Source organism: Anser cygnoides, chromosome 2 (genome assembly GCF_040182565.1).
Source record: "Anser cygnoides isolate HZ-2024a breed goose chromosome 2, Taihu_goose_T2T_genome, whole genome shotgun sequence".
NCBI lineage: Eukaryota > Metazoa > Chordata > Aves > Anseriformes > Anatidae > Anser > Anser cygnoides.
This window is the reverse complement of record NC_089874.1, coordinates 37,788,346-37,802,576: the sequence shown is the minus strand read 5'-3', so window position 1 is coordinate 37,802,576 and position 14,231 is coordinate 37,788,346. Positions and strand designations below refer to the sequence as shown.

The following is a 14,231-nucleotide window of genomic DNA, read 5'->3' as shown; positions in this document are numbered from 1 at the left end:
AATTGGAATTAGAGGAACCAGAAATGTTGTCCCTGTCTAAATACAGAGCTAAAAGTAATTCCATGTTCTGTGATGCTCGGAGCATTTCTTTCTGCTTGTGTTGTGTGAAAGATATGCAAGAGTGAAGAAAAAAAAAGCAAACAAAATCCTAGCACCCTTAACAGAGACCCTTTATTGAGCTTTCTGTGAAACCTACATGAGGAGGAGGGTCTTGTTCGTAGATGTGACAACAGGGGCAAAGCGTACATCACCACAATGGGAAAACAATCAACCAAATACAGGGCATACAGGAAGGAAACCAGGAAAAACAGGAGATAGATGTTTTATTTTGTGTGTGTGTGCACCATAACAGGTTACGTTTATATTAGAGGGAAGTGCTCCGCACAGTATGGGCCACAATCCTTGCCCCCTTGCTGGCCCCACGTGGAGACCCCCTGGACCATGCTGTAGCTCCTTTCTGTCCTGTGCTCTGGAGATTAGTTCCCTTGGAAACCAAACATACATTTACACGGTTACTAAATGCAAGAAGTATAACAATTATTCTTCAAATTGTACTGAACTATATACTTTCATTTTATTGTTGGAAGAGGTATTGTGTAACATATTATTCTATTGTACATATATTTACAGCAACCCTTATCTTCTAGGCTTGTATCATTATGCTAAAAAGCAGTATAAGATGAGGGTGTCCACATCTCTGAAGTTTTATTCCAAACTCTTCCTTTCTAAGCAAAAATATTTTCATTCTTGGTGATAAATCCCACTTGTGATCAGTTATAGTATTTGTATAAACATTTTTAAGCATTAAGCTAAATGCTGAAGGAATGATATTCCCAGTGTAGAGTCCAAAATAGAATAAATAATACATAATTTAAAAATCTGGCATACTTATAATTTAAAAAATAAAAAGGAATCACATTTCGTTAAAACATTTCAATCGCAGCTTTTCTGCAATTTTAGCAATTTTCTTTTCTCACCCTAGATTTGGGCAATGATCAGTGATCACTTATTCTGGAAGAAGTTGTTTCCATCCTTTCAGCTGAAAATTGAAGCGTTTTCAAGGACGTCACAGGAAAATTTAAATGGCACAGCAGCAAATGGTGTTAGATTCTGATGCTATCAAAGAAGGAGTGGGTGGTGATTAGGGTGATTGGAGTGATGCCCGAACATGGCGTGGAAACTGCAGCACTCAAACCAAACAGGGACCCGAACGAGGAATTTTTTGGACAACATAACACGGAATGCTGTTCATGTCTTCTATTGTAACTAATTCTATATGCTTGAAACAAACTTATTATGATTTACTAAGAGCCGGTGACTGGAATACTCTGGGCAGAGTATTCTGTTATTCTTTCCGTTGTCTGAAGCACACACAATATGCTGTACATTTTCCAAAAAAAAGCTATTTTCTGTCTTGAAAGAAATATCAATAGCAAATTAGGTTTCATTAATGATGCTATCCCCCTTTAATAAATATTTGTGTCTACGATTGATTTATATTATAAATCAGGTGTGGAGCTGACATGGGAAAACTCCCAGATCTTTGTTCTTCTGTCTTACAGGGCTCTTGGAAAGTGTCCTCATTGTTTCTTTTAACTCCAAAATTGAAAGTGCCGGAACAAAATACTGATAGAAGTTTGCTTTGCTGGTGCACACTGAGGCCATTCTCATTACCTAACATGAACTCTCATTGACTTCTGCGAAAGAGAGGAGGTCAGAGGGGATGCAGGATCTACAGCAGCTTGTTTAGAAAACTATGCGTGTTAGTGTCTTTTGAGGATTGGCTCAGAGACCCGTGACAGCAAGAGTCTAAAAATCTTGGCGAAAACTGACAGTGTAAAAGACTTACTCAGTGTAGTAGGCAGCAAGCAAGTGGAAGCAGACACCAGTATTTTCTTCCTATGTAGTCGCTGTTGAAACCTGTTGTTTCCCTTCGTTTGCTCTTTCCAGCCAGCATTTTTGTCACTGGAATAGTAATGAGCTCATCCCACGGCTTTTTAAGAGCGAATGGATGCCACTGATTCTTTCCATTTCAGAATAAGCAGAGGAGCTGTTACTTTTCTCTCACGTCTAATTCAGCCTTCTACCATATTCCACAAAAGTTTCCTGAAGAGTTGTTCTTACATTGCGTGAACACTAAAAAAAAAGTTGTTAATAATTCAGTCTCTTTCTCCCATCCAAATTAGACTCTGGACGAAGGACATAAGGAAGGGTGTGCCAAACGCTGAAGACTGTTGGTATTCCAAATCGGTGAGAGCAGTTCGTGCCTAATTAAGTGCTAATTTATGCCCTCTGCTATCTCTTGGAGGGTAGAAATTTGTCTCAGGCTGGAAAATTCTTTTTCTTTTTACATATTAAAAGATCTACTACTTTTATGCATACAAGACCTACTTTGTTTTATATGAATTGAGTGCACGGTACAACAAGGTTAAACTCTCATCCTGATTTGGCTGACTTCCTCTTACAGTTTGAAAAGTTTCACAAACATCCATTTTCCTGTATCCTCAGAAGTCACAGAGTATGCTAAAGACAAGTTGTCTGGCAGCCAATATTCCACATTTCCTTCAAAGGGCAAACTTAACTGTCTTCTGCAATAGCAGAGTTGAGAATCTATTGATGCTCACAGTATCTTTATTCCTTGCTTCACAGAATAAATGGAAATTTTAGCTCGAGGTGAGTAAACCAGGAACTGGCAGCAACTACAGGCTTTGAAGGAGAGACCTTCCTAACTTCCCTGTATGCTACAGCAAACACAAACATCTTTCTTTTCTGTGTGGGAAATGTATCTTGAATCCCAAAGAGAAGTAATGCTAAATTTTGGTGACTTGATTTCTCCACAGACCTGTCAGTCATCTCTGACGTAGCCCATGGGAACGTTCGAATTGCCACAGCTGGTTTGCATTCTTGTTACACACACACAAAAACAAGTCCTCTTCATCTTCACGCTTCACTGCCTCTATGCATTTGCCAGAAAGGACATGGACGATCAATCCATTCTACGAGATGAGAGAAGGGGAAAAAAGAACAAATAAAAAAATGAGGGATTTCCAGTGAAAACTAGGCCATGTTTCTGAAACTTCTAATGTACAATAGGTCATCAATAATGACTGGTTGTTCAAAAACGTATTGAACATGATGACTAGGTTTAGCTCTGAGCCCAGGACGTTGTGAGAACACGTAATTCCTTTGGAAGCTGACAGGCTGCAGAGGTGCAGAGCTCACTTTCTGTCTTTTCCAACACTATTTGTTTCCTGTAGGTAAATGCTGTCATCAGCAACAGCTACAGTATTGGAGGGCATCAAATTTCAAAAGGACCAGTGCTTCCCTTAGGAATCAAAGCATATTACAGTAGGTACTGTACCCAAGGATTGCAGCCTGCCTATGACTACTGTAACTGCTGTTTTCCCAGGCTGTCCAAGAGCATGACATTTTTCAGTCTTGCAGAGGAGTTTCTACTCCGTTGGGTGAAGTCCATTGAGTATTACCGAACTCTTCTAACAAGAGGTTTGCCCTTCTGTAATACAGGAGGAATTTTAAAGATTCCCCTACTCCCAAAGGGCTCTTATTTGGGAGAGTTCAGATTCACAGTGCCTTCCCCTATCCAAAAGAAGTGGGCAAGGATTTGTCCTGCTCTTACTTACACAACCTCTTACAATTCTGATTCTATTCAGATAAGGCCGGTAAATTAAACAGATAAAACGAGGGCATGTGAATTTAGGTAGGATTTCTGTACTTTGTATTTTTAAACAAAATTTATTTTGCACAGGCAGTGTAAATGCATAAACTGCATCCTAAATTTCCTGGGTGAAAATGGTCCAGAAATGAAAATTGTCCTTCAAATATATCATCCCTTCCCTGCACATGAATGCTGTCAGCCACTCAGTGATGGCACAGTTGCCATCAGCAGCCCTCCCCTCATGGCAGTGTCAGTACGGACCTCCTGGACATCCCAGTGCTGCTGGCTGTTGTCTGTCTCCTTCGTACAGTTGTGAGGGATAACTTTCCCGTGTCTGACATCAAAGCAAAACAGCGGAGCGGACCCAAGCCGGATTTCCTTCATGCTGTTATATTCAAAGTGCTGGAAAAAAGAGGGTTTGTTTGAACAACGACAGAAGGACATCCTAATGCATTTTTAAACATTCATTCCAAAATTTCCCACTTGTGATTCTTAATATGCAACCCAAGTATGAATGAAGGAGAACCAACAGGCCTGATCCTGCGAGGCAATCCTCCCAGCTAGTTTAGGCATAGATACCTGAGACTATTTTTTTGAGGAAAGGCTTTGTGAGCTGTAATTACGCATAAAGTAAACCCACCCTACAAGAAAATTTTCTAGTTTAATAAATATTTGAACAGAAGGGAGTTTCTGAAATTGTCTGTACACATTGCAGTTAAAAATGTGCCTGCAGCTACCCTGAGCTCAGTGTAAGCAGTGGAACTTGCTTGGGACTTAGAGTAAATATCTGCAGTCAGTCTGTACTGGCTTGACTTCTCTCAGTGCAAGAACTTGATAGTCTAATGCCAGCTTGGGTATCTACATGAATTTTCTTCCTGTATTTGACTGCAGTTTAGATGCTAGAATATGGGAGAAACCACCCCTGTTATTCTAGAATTGATACGTATTTTTTATGCCTAGTCTTTTTGTTCTCCAGGCACTATCAAATATACTAACAAATAACCACTCAATGATGTCTGCTGGAGAAAAGTGCGGGGATCAGGCCTCAGTGAAACATGGAGCATTGCCATTTTGTAAATGATAATCAGCTGCACGAGGATGGGCAACATTGCCTTAGCACACATCTGATGGGTCAATATTTCCCCTAATGTCAACCCAGCCATTTACATGTTGGACTCACTATTTTCTTAGTGGCTCCTTAAATCTGATGGAGTACCCATATACTTAAAGCGTACGGTACCTGGGTGGGGCTGTCACTGCAAGGAGAGAGTTCGATGGAGCCGTCTGCAGTGGCCCCTCCAGGTCTGTAATCTGCACAGAAGCCAACACCAGTATTGTAAAGCTGTAAATAAATGTTTATACTGAAATAAAGCACAGTCAGATACAAAGAAAATATCCTCCAGCTAACTTTTTTGTGATTACATCCCCTTACAATAGGTGTTTTTGCTTCCAGTTCAAACAACTGATTTTTTTTTCTTTCAGACTAGATCTTGCATTTTGATCTTGCAAAGTGATCTGATATACAAGGGAGAGTCTCACCAAAGGTCAGTGACACCCAATGAGTTTTGTTTAAGTTACTGTTACCCACTTCTGGTTTTAACTATTACAATGCTTCAAAGAAATCAGCCCAAACTACTTTTCTGCTAGTGGCAAATTGCACTTCATCCTGACACTGTAGTGAGAAAAAATCAAGTTGTTCCAGAGGGAAAAAACATTTCCTGTGATCCACAATCAGTTATTATGCACTTCTCAAGCAAACTTTGATAATAAGGAACAGACAAAATAGTAAAAGGACATAGTAAAATCTGTCTGCAGATACCAGGATGTGACTTAATCAGTAGACCTTGTTGCCTTGTTGGGGGGAAATCCCTTCCAGTAAGGCTGCCTGGAATAAATTCGTATTTTTAATTGATGATAATTATCCACTTACATAGTCTTAAAAATCATTGAGAATATCACCTCCTGTACTCAGTCTGCCAAGTAACTGCTATTTCCACCACCTCTGCCTTTGGGGAAAGTGCAGGACTGGAGAAATACTGCTTTCTCTTCTTGCACATGGATCAGCATAGAGATATCTCAGCTGCTGTTGCAGTTGCCATCCGTGTGAGGCAACACAGTTCTTTTTCTTTGCTAATAGCACCTAAAAAATCTACGGTTAGGATCCTCTGATCAATGACACCAAACTGAAACAGAAAATCTGGGTTCATCTCCTGGCTGGAGTTCAAGGCTTATGTGAGAATTTGGACCAGCTGTTTGTCTCTGCAGTCCTTTTGCTTCTTGTTCCATTCTTGTTGTGTAGCCTGTTTGGACAATAAGCTTTTCAAAGTGGGAACAGCCTCTTACCGTACACTCGTCGAGTACCTAGTACATGGAAGCAATACTGGGGTCTTTGATCAATACAAAAACACTAATCCTTTTTTTTTAGCGCGTTTTCTCTTACTTTGCCAGAGAATCTCGGTGTGTCTTCGGTCTGGGAGAGTTCAGGGTACACATTTGAAAGAAACCACTGGAAATTTCTACAGCCCAATCTCTTCTGTAGCTGAAGACGCTCACTGCAGTCTGGTTTCTCTGCCTTCATGGAGAAAGCACAGAGCAAACAAGGTTACTAGTATATTTGTGTTAGAGATGCTAGAAAGGAAAATGACTGCACAGGAATTATTTCCACTGCGTCTCCTATACTGCTTGTTATAGATACTGATACATATCTCTCAAGATCAAGCACAGGAGGAGGACCAGCTGTACCCTTTCTCCAACTTTGTGTTAAAACAGTATTTACTCTGGTGTTGTGACAGAAGTTAATGTTTCAGAAGTAGCACACACTATGAAAATTAGTATTTCCTTTAAAATTATTGTTATCCTGCAAGATAAGTCAGATCTTTTTAATTAAGAAAGTCTGGGTCAAGTTTGATACTTGTTGTACTGAAATCAGTGGGATTGGATCATATTGTCATTAAGTACAGAGTTTGCCCTCCCTCCCCCAAAAGATAAAAGTCGGATTTCCTGACCTTTAAGAGTCCAAATTACCCAGTCATTGTCAGTCTTCCCTGATGAGATGTAAGTGAAAGGAGAATTTGGCCTAACATAAAGCCTATCAAATTATTACCTGGCAGTTGCTAAATCTAGTGGGTGAATGTGTTTTGTGGCTATAAAGGCATAGAAAACTTTGCTATGATTTATGTCTTTTCTTAAGTTACATACACATGATCCTAACTCTTCACCCTCCTTAGTACCAACTCTTGTTCTGAAAAGAGACAGGTGCCATCAAACCTCGTTGCAGCTATGGGCATCATCACTGCAAAGGGCTGAGGGTCTCAGTATGTGAGGGTATTTAGCACCTCAAGATGGCTAACAGGATTCTGAAAACCTCCTAAGCAGGTAAGTGGTTAATCCTTTGGTTTCAAAACCGTGCAAAACACTTTTCTAAATCTCTCATTGCTCAAATGCTAAAAACAAACAAACAAACAAACAAAAAACAACAAAAAAAACCCCACCACCTTTAAGAGTCTCTCCTCTTTCTTGCCAGCAATAGATTTCCCCATTCACATTTCTACATTAAAAAAAATGCAGTTTTAGGTTCCAGGACACTGGTGTGGATTCCTATGTCAGAAGTTAAAATTGGTAACATAAGCAAAGAATTGCCTGCAAATAACTTTCCTCAGCCCAATCATTTCTCAGCATCCATAAGAAAGAAAAAAAACCTTTGCCACGTGGCTAAAAATCACTGACAAATAAAGAGCCTTGGAGATGAAGGGAGAGGAATCAGTTTTTAAAGATAGGTATCAATCATGCCAGCCCCTGTAAGCTTCACAGGCAAACATCAACAGTTGCAGTATGTTAAAGAGCACCTTATAGTCTGATATCAGTCCTAGATTCAATAAGAATAACAATGAACTTCAGCAATTCAGCACCACACAAGCCTGTCCCCGAGAGGTTTTCTTGGAACAGGAAAATAGAGGAATAAGATGCTTCCCCTAAAAAGAGGTGTTCCTCGAGAGACTCTGCTTTGGCTGAAGAAGGCAATGGCAGTAAATCACATTTTGTCATACTAGTTACAGCATGCATTTGATGCTGAATAATTGGTGTAAATATTGTAAAGAAAGACATTATCCCTGTAAACCAAGCTGAAAGGAAACTGTGCTTGTAGGTTAAATAAACAAACCACACACACACAGACAAAAAAAGGAGAAAAAGAGACGGTGGCTGAAATTGTGGAGACTGGCAAAGAACCTTATTCATCTATATTAATGCTCATGCCACAGGCATCCTGTGCAGGATGTAATTTCGACCATAAAACGGGAAGACTTATAAAGCAATCTAAACGGGGGTCATTTTTTATTTTCAGTAGTAGGCTTGCAGAGATTTTTGTAGTGGCCAATAGGTGGCTCCGCTCACCCTTGCAGTGCAATAAATCCCCGCAGGGCTGATGGCAGCTGAGCGGCAGTAATGTCATTGCTTGCTTGTGTCTTCTGAATAACATCCCACTGCACTGACATACTGAAAATATTGGCTGTGAAAGAAAGGAACGGAGAAAAGGGCTTTTTATGTTATGGTGTGTTGAACAGAGAGATCGTAAAATAGGTCACTTGAAGGAGCATCGTACTTAGGAGTACTAAAAGTACCCTGGCTAGAACAAACTCTCAGGCAAAAGGTCATCGTACTTATAGCTAGTAAACTGAATCATTGATGGCTGTAGTTTTTAGTTCAGAGATTGCTTCTGAGTTGAAAAGAAAGGCCTTTAGGAAATAATTAAGTGATTTAAGGATCTATCTGCCCATCTTAAAAGACCTGGCCTAGCATTCATTCTCCTGTTACATGGCTGTAAGCCTTGCGAGTCAACCGATGAAATCCTGGCCAGTGGAGTTAAAATATACTACACAGACAAGAATGGAGAAGCTTTTTAAGAAAGTGAAAATAGAATTAAAAAAAAAAAAAAAAGAATGTGTCTCAGGCTCTAGGATGAGCATAGCAGGCTGACTGGAGAGGCAGATCTGATGGATCCTAAGGAGGTCAGACTAGGTGACAAGAGAAAAGCCATGCTGACACACAGCCCTTTTCCTCTCCCCACTGTAATGCAGCTCCTGCTGGATCTGCTTTCTTAGATGATGCCCAGAGCTGCAATGACTGAGGCACGCAGGACTGAAATGCAGGAGCAAAACTGAATGGAAAACTGCACAGCACCTACCTATGCCATGCCTAGCTGTTTTCAGGAATCTTTTCTCCTGAAAAGCACGGTATTGACCAATGAACAAGACGGTGAACGACACTTTTTCATTCAAAACTACTCACAAGTATTTCTGTTGCCTCGTGGAAGAGGATATTTTTACAAAGAAAGGTATGGGAGCCAGAGAATTCTGGAAAGCTGCAGCAACATTAACAACTTCGCTGCCATAGCTTCTAATACAGCACCCAGCAGTTTGTAACACATGGGATATACAGTTCCTTGACTGACCCTGGCCTACAGTGCATTACACAGTGGCATAAAAACAGGCATGGCTGTTCTGTAGTTGTTGGGCAGTGTGCAGCCCGCAGATGTTTCAAGTGTGGCTGTACGCCAGGGCTGTGTCACACACCTGGCTGCAAGCTTGTCTTGGTGTGCAAGCTGCTGGCAATCCAAATCTCTGGAGGTTGGATTTCTGTCTTTGTGATCCTTCTAATGAAAACGTGTCTTGTAAACAGTAGCTATGGTGAGAATTGACTTCCTGTTACAGACAGTTAGTTCTGTCAATTTAGGAAGAAATTGCCTTTTCTGATATTCCTGCAGTAGGAGAGACACCACAGTTTGCCACGTGCCAGTGAATGTTGCTTGAATCACATGAGGAAGACTGTCAGCAACGGAGAATGAATCCTCTGGAAGGCCCCTTCAAGCACACAGTGCAACTGGGTTCCATTTCAGATGACCCCCCCTTTACTATCAGTGGTGGAAAAGCAAACCACGACTTGCTGGGCAATCTGAAGAAGGAGTCATTTGGAGAAGGAGTCATACTCTACGAGATTTGACAGCTTCAGCGAAAACAGGTTTCTCTCTTTCTTTCCTGATCTAAGAGCTCTTCTACTTGGCAGGTTTTACCAAAAGAAAAACTATCGCTGGCACCTTGCCCATTGAATGTTTGACTGCACAGAGACACCCACGCTACCGTCCCACCCCTTTCACCTACCTCAACACACACTCCTTCCCTCATAAACAGACTGCCACTGATGTCTTTACCTTGCTGATTAGGAAAGCCACTGTGTCGTGCTTGTAGAAGTTCTCTTTGAAAGAGCCCAGCCAGGTCTCTGCTATTCGGATTTTGTTCCTCACAATGGCCTCGTCATAGGAGAAAGCACGGGGAATGTGATTTCGATAGACATGCCCAACACGGGAGCATGGAATTATTTCTACAGAGCCACCGCAGAGCCAGGTCTGAAACACAGGTGAAGGAGCAAAAAGAGATCATCTTTTACTATCTTCTACGTAGTTGGTAAAGCACAATCAGCAGCATTGAGCAATAGACCAGTAATTTTAAGAACGCAAAGCAAAATGAGAGTCACTCATTGAGTTAAATCCTGCTCTGGGCAGTGGCTGAATGTTAATTATCAGTTCAAAAACATCTAAAAAGGAGAAGCTCTTTTACTACAGACTCCACCTCAGGAAATCCTAATCTGCACATTGCTAGAAACAGAAAGAGCATCGTTATGTGCTTCTTCATACACTGTTCCCCACAGACACTGAGACACAAAGATACTGGGCAAGATAGACCTTTATATATGCTTTTATGTTTTCCTGTGCACAAACAGTGCAGTATAGCGAAGAGACCTGGGGGCATACCTTCTTTTGCCTTGGACAAAAAAGGCTTTGTACCCTTTGTGTCTGCAATTTCCATTGCTTTTTAACATCAGTTACTCTTTGTATTGAGCAAAAACTAATGCACACAAATTAATATAAATAATTTAATATTTAAAGTACATGTTGGCAAAGACATTAAAGCTACTCTTCCTTTGGTGCTTGTTACATGCCAGAATAGAAGAGGTGGATTTCAGAAGGTGCCTAAACCAGTGACTTTGTCCTCAGGCGGATACTCATCATAGAATCATAGAACAGTAGAAAGAGCTTGGGTTGGAAGGGACCTTAAAGATCGTCTATTAATAGTCAGTGAAACTTGTCCTGCCATAATGCTCCTAACCCACAGCAGCTGCATATTCCTGTATAGTCCTGACAGATCATGGAGCATGGGGTAGAACTCTGCAAGTGATACTCTCCATACCTCAAGAAGTTCTGCACTTAATTGCTTTTATAAATCACTTCTTGCCTTTTCATTCAAGTCCCTTCAAAACCCAATAGTTACCAGTGCTTGGTGTTTTAATTAAGTTTCTTACCCTTATAGATAGCTCTAGATTTTCTGCTCCCCACATGGTCATGTCAGAATCGTAAGCTCCAGTGTTTTGGAAGTGATGTCGATCCATGGCAACTACTGCACCAGCTACCACAGGACTCCTGGGTAGAAAATAGTTTGGAAGTGAACGACTGTTTTGGATAGAGAATATGAAGGATGAAAACCCCACCATTTCTGTGATGACGATAATATTGCAAAATGATTGAATGATAGCCCTTATAATCTCAAGTTAAGTGTTTAACCAACCAAAATTAAGAACAACTGGAACTGAATTCTAGGATTTGCATGGGAAAGAGGGCCAAGCACTGTGTTGTTGAATAAGGCTCAGAACAGTGAGAAGTGTTACATCCATGTACACCCAAAACAACAGACAAACATAATGATTAAGACATCTCTTTTAACTCTGTATCATCCATTTTTTGCTTTCCCTACAAACCTCAGTATCTTGTCTGGTCAGGTTGTATACTAGTTGCTTCCAGTTGTGTGGAAAACATTTGTCATGTTGAGAGTATGACTGCAGTCTACTTAGAATGAATGCTAAAGGCCAAATAAACTCAATGTAAACCAAAAACCTGTCCCTTCAAAAAATATTAACCAAGCAAATGCAAGTAACCGTGTCTCACTTTTATTAGCTGGAAGCTTTCCCAAATTGTACAGTTTTGCTGTTGAGCTGAGTGGAGGCATATTGGCTAATGAACTGTTACCTGATAGGGCTGATGGGAGACTGTCGTACCTTCTCTTCATGCTCTGGCACTGGTTCCCAATGAAAATCTAGCTTCCAATCAAAAACACCTCGATGCAGGCCCACAGAGTGATAGTACTGAAAAGTCTTCCAGTCTATGACATCTATGACAGGGGAGACGACACTGTTTCTGAAAAAAACAATATCGTTTCTTTTCAAAGCCAAAGCATAAATTCAGTACTGCGTTAGTGAACAGTGGTTCTCCTTTTTGATATTGTCAAGCACAAACACTCCTTTAGATGTTGAGTGCCCTCCTTTTCCCTCCTGACAGAGCTCAGATGCTCAGTGCATGCGAATGCTGAGCCTGCAGTAATGATTCTAAAGATCAATAATTTAATGATAACCTATACATTACATTGCCATTATAAAGCTATTCAGGATTTTATTCTGAATTTACCATCAATATTCTTCTAAAGCTCTTTCACACAGAGGCCTCAACCTCTGAGGTTATAGGCTCTGTATGGATGCAAAGTTTACACTGAAAGATGATTCTGGGCTCACACACTTTACCATCCTTTGATTTTCCTCTAGATGTTCCACACTTCATGAGTTTGTCAGTTCAGGACAATGAAGCATGCACTTACCCTTAGTTTGTTCTGCTGGTAGCTTTGCAAAAACATTTATCACTGCATTTGTAAAACAGTTTCTGTTTGTATTGCCTTCTACCACACCTTAACGTGTTCTTGCAAATGCACTGAAGAAAAATAAGTAACATTCACTAAGAACCAAAGTACACTGAAAAAAAATACTTCTATTCTTGAGTATCTATATAGGAAGTTATTCCAGAGTAGCTCTTTCCTTAGAAAATAACTTCCTGTTAAAACAGAGGGAAATTAAATGGTCCGTTTTGGGGCAAAAAGTAAAAGGTTTTATCTCCCCTTTTTAAAGATGTATATGTTGGTCAGAGATTACTCTTGAGAGAATATGTTTGAAACATACTCTAGCCAATGGAGGAAGGTCATCTCACAATTTTTTAATGCAGTGGGCCATATGTTCTTGTCCATGGCAGAGACCAGAACCAACTGAGGAAGCTGGCAGCCCTCGGTGATGTTCATGTAATCCTGACATATCTTGTCTGCTTTTACAATATCTTTAGTCATTTATTTATTTATTTTTTTCAGTAACAGAGTGAGGGGAGCTCAACATTTTGTTTTGTCATTGTTGCCCTTTCCCGTAGAGAATTTTCAAACCCCACGGAGAAAAAGAGATTACTGATCTTCAGTCAATTGCATGAAAATGAACTGTGCAGAGGATAGCATTAAAATGGTTTAGTTACTCCTTTGTCTCCTAATGTGAGCAGACTGCCCTATGATGAGCTAAAGTCAGAAAGATTTAAAATAAAGAAGTGATTATATTTCTCCATTCAGGTATAAAGCCAGCCCTTGCAATATGTTATTATAAGTGCTCTTGGAAACAAGCATTGAGTTTATAAATAGATAGTACATTTTTATGGTCACCTGCAACATCTGTAGGTTTATACATCAAGGCAGTGGTTTGTTGTCATTTTTCTGCAGGACTCAAGAAGAAATGCAAAGAAATGATCTTAAAAATAATAAAGCTGAAAGCCTTCCTTGATTCTGTTGATGAAAACTCAGTGATATAGTTTTGTATCCAGGACAGGAACAACCTGAAATCTCAAGCCAACAGGAGTCTTTCTAGTGAAAGCAGTATTTAACCTTTACTCACTAACAGCATGAAAAGGAAACTAACTACTTCTAAAAGTTACTAAAAGGTAGTGTTCTGTTGGACTCACACAAGCAGGTGTTTTTTTCTTTGACATGCTGAGAAAAATAGCGCTAACAATTTAAATGGATTTTATAAGACTAAACTTCAAAAAATGAAAAATCACTATAATTTCTACAGCCTGCTGCATTCTCCAGTGTAGACATCACTGACAACTGTCTGGTTAGGAGCGTACTTTGAGCTGGACATTTCCCACCTCACTTTATTGCTCCTTGCTGAAATGCATATTATTGCTGCTTGTCTATCCATTCCTATCCAGACAGGACTGAGGAACTAATGACTCCAGAGAAGTTTATTTTACAGTTTCCGAGTCAAGCAGGAAAGATCAGGAGGGTATGCTTGAGTGGAAGCCAGAGCAGGCAATGCAGACTAAACCATTCAAAACCCTTGGCCATGAAGACTAGGCCACGTGTGTATCCAGTATAGCTCAGAGAGAGACAACGCAGATACTCGGAGCTATGCTCAGATATATACTGGATCAAATATTCCAGACATTTCAGATGATCCCACATTTTCATATCCAGCTATTTCAAACCCATCCTTCTTTTTGTATCCACCTTAAATTAGTTGCCACTGTAAAACTCTAAACCCCAGTGATGCTTCTAGCATTGGTGCAATTGCTCACAAGAGTCAGCACCACAGTAACAGTTCCAGCTGAAAGAACACCTAATTTTTAATGCATGCTTTTACTTTGCTTTTT

At 40.2% G+C, this 14,231-nt stretch overlaps 1 protein-coding gene across 5 annotated transcripts in view; it reads right to left on the bottom strand.

Moving 5' to 3' along the window:
- Positions 1 to 146: 146 nt before the first annotated feature.
- GALNT15 (polypeptide N-acetylgalactosaminyltransferase 15) overlaps positions 147 to 14,231 on the bottom strand; it is a 28,117-nt gene continuing 14,032 nt past the window's right edge. For 3 of the 5 annotated variants that reach the window (XM_048070336.2, XM_013171943.3, XM_013171945.3), the window contains exons 5-11: positions 11,751 to 11,918; positions 11,030 to 11,147; positions 9,882 to 10,076; positions 6,117 to 6,248; positions 4,917 to 5,018; positions 3,938 to 4,078; positions 147 to 2,996 (exon numbers count right to left, since the gene is read on the bottom strand). In XM_048070336.2, the coding sequence (XP_047926293.2) occupies positions 2,850 to 2,996; positions 3,938 to 4,078; positions 4,917 to 5,018; positions 6,117 to 6,248; positions 9,882 to 10,076; positions 11,030 to 11,147; positions 11,751 to 11,918 (1,003 nt within the window). In that variant the 3' untranslated portion in view covers positions 147 to 2,849. Of the gene's footprint in view, positions 2,997 to 3,937; positions 4,079 to 4,916; positions 5,019 to 6,116; positions 6,249 to 9,881; positions 10,077 to 11,029; positions 11,148 to 11,750; positions 11,919 to 14,231 lie in introns of those variants that run through there. The other 2 variants (XM_013171944.3, XM_066991870.1) reach the window with 2 other exon arrangements.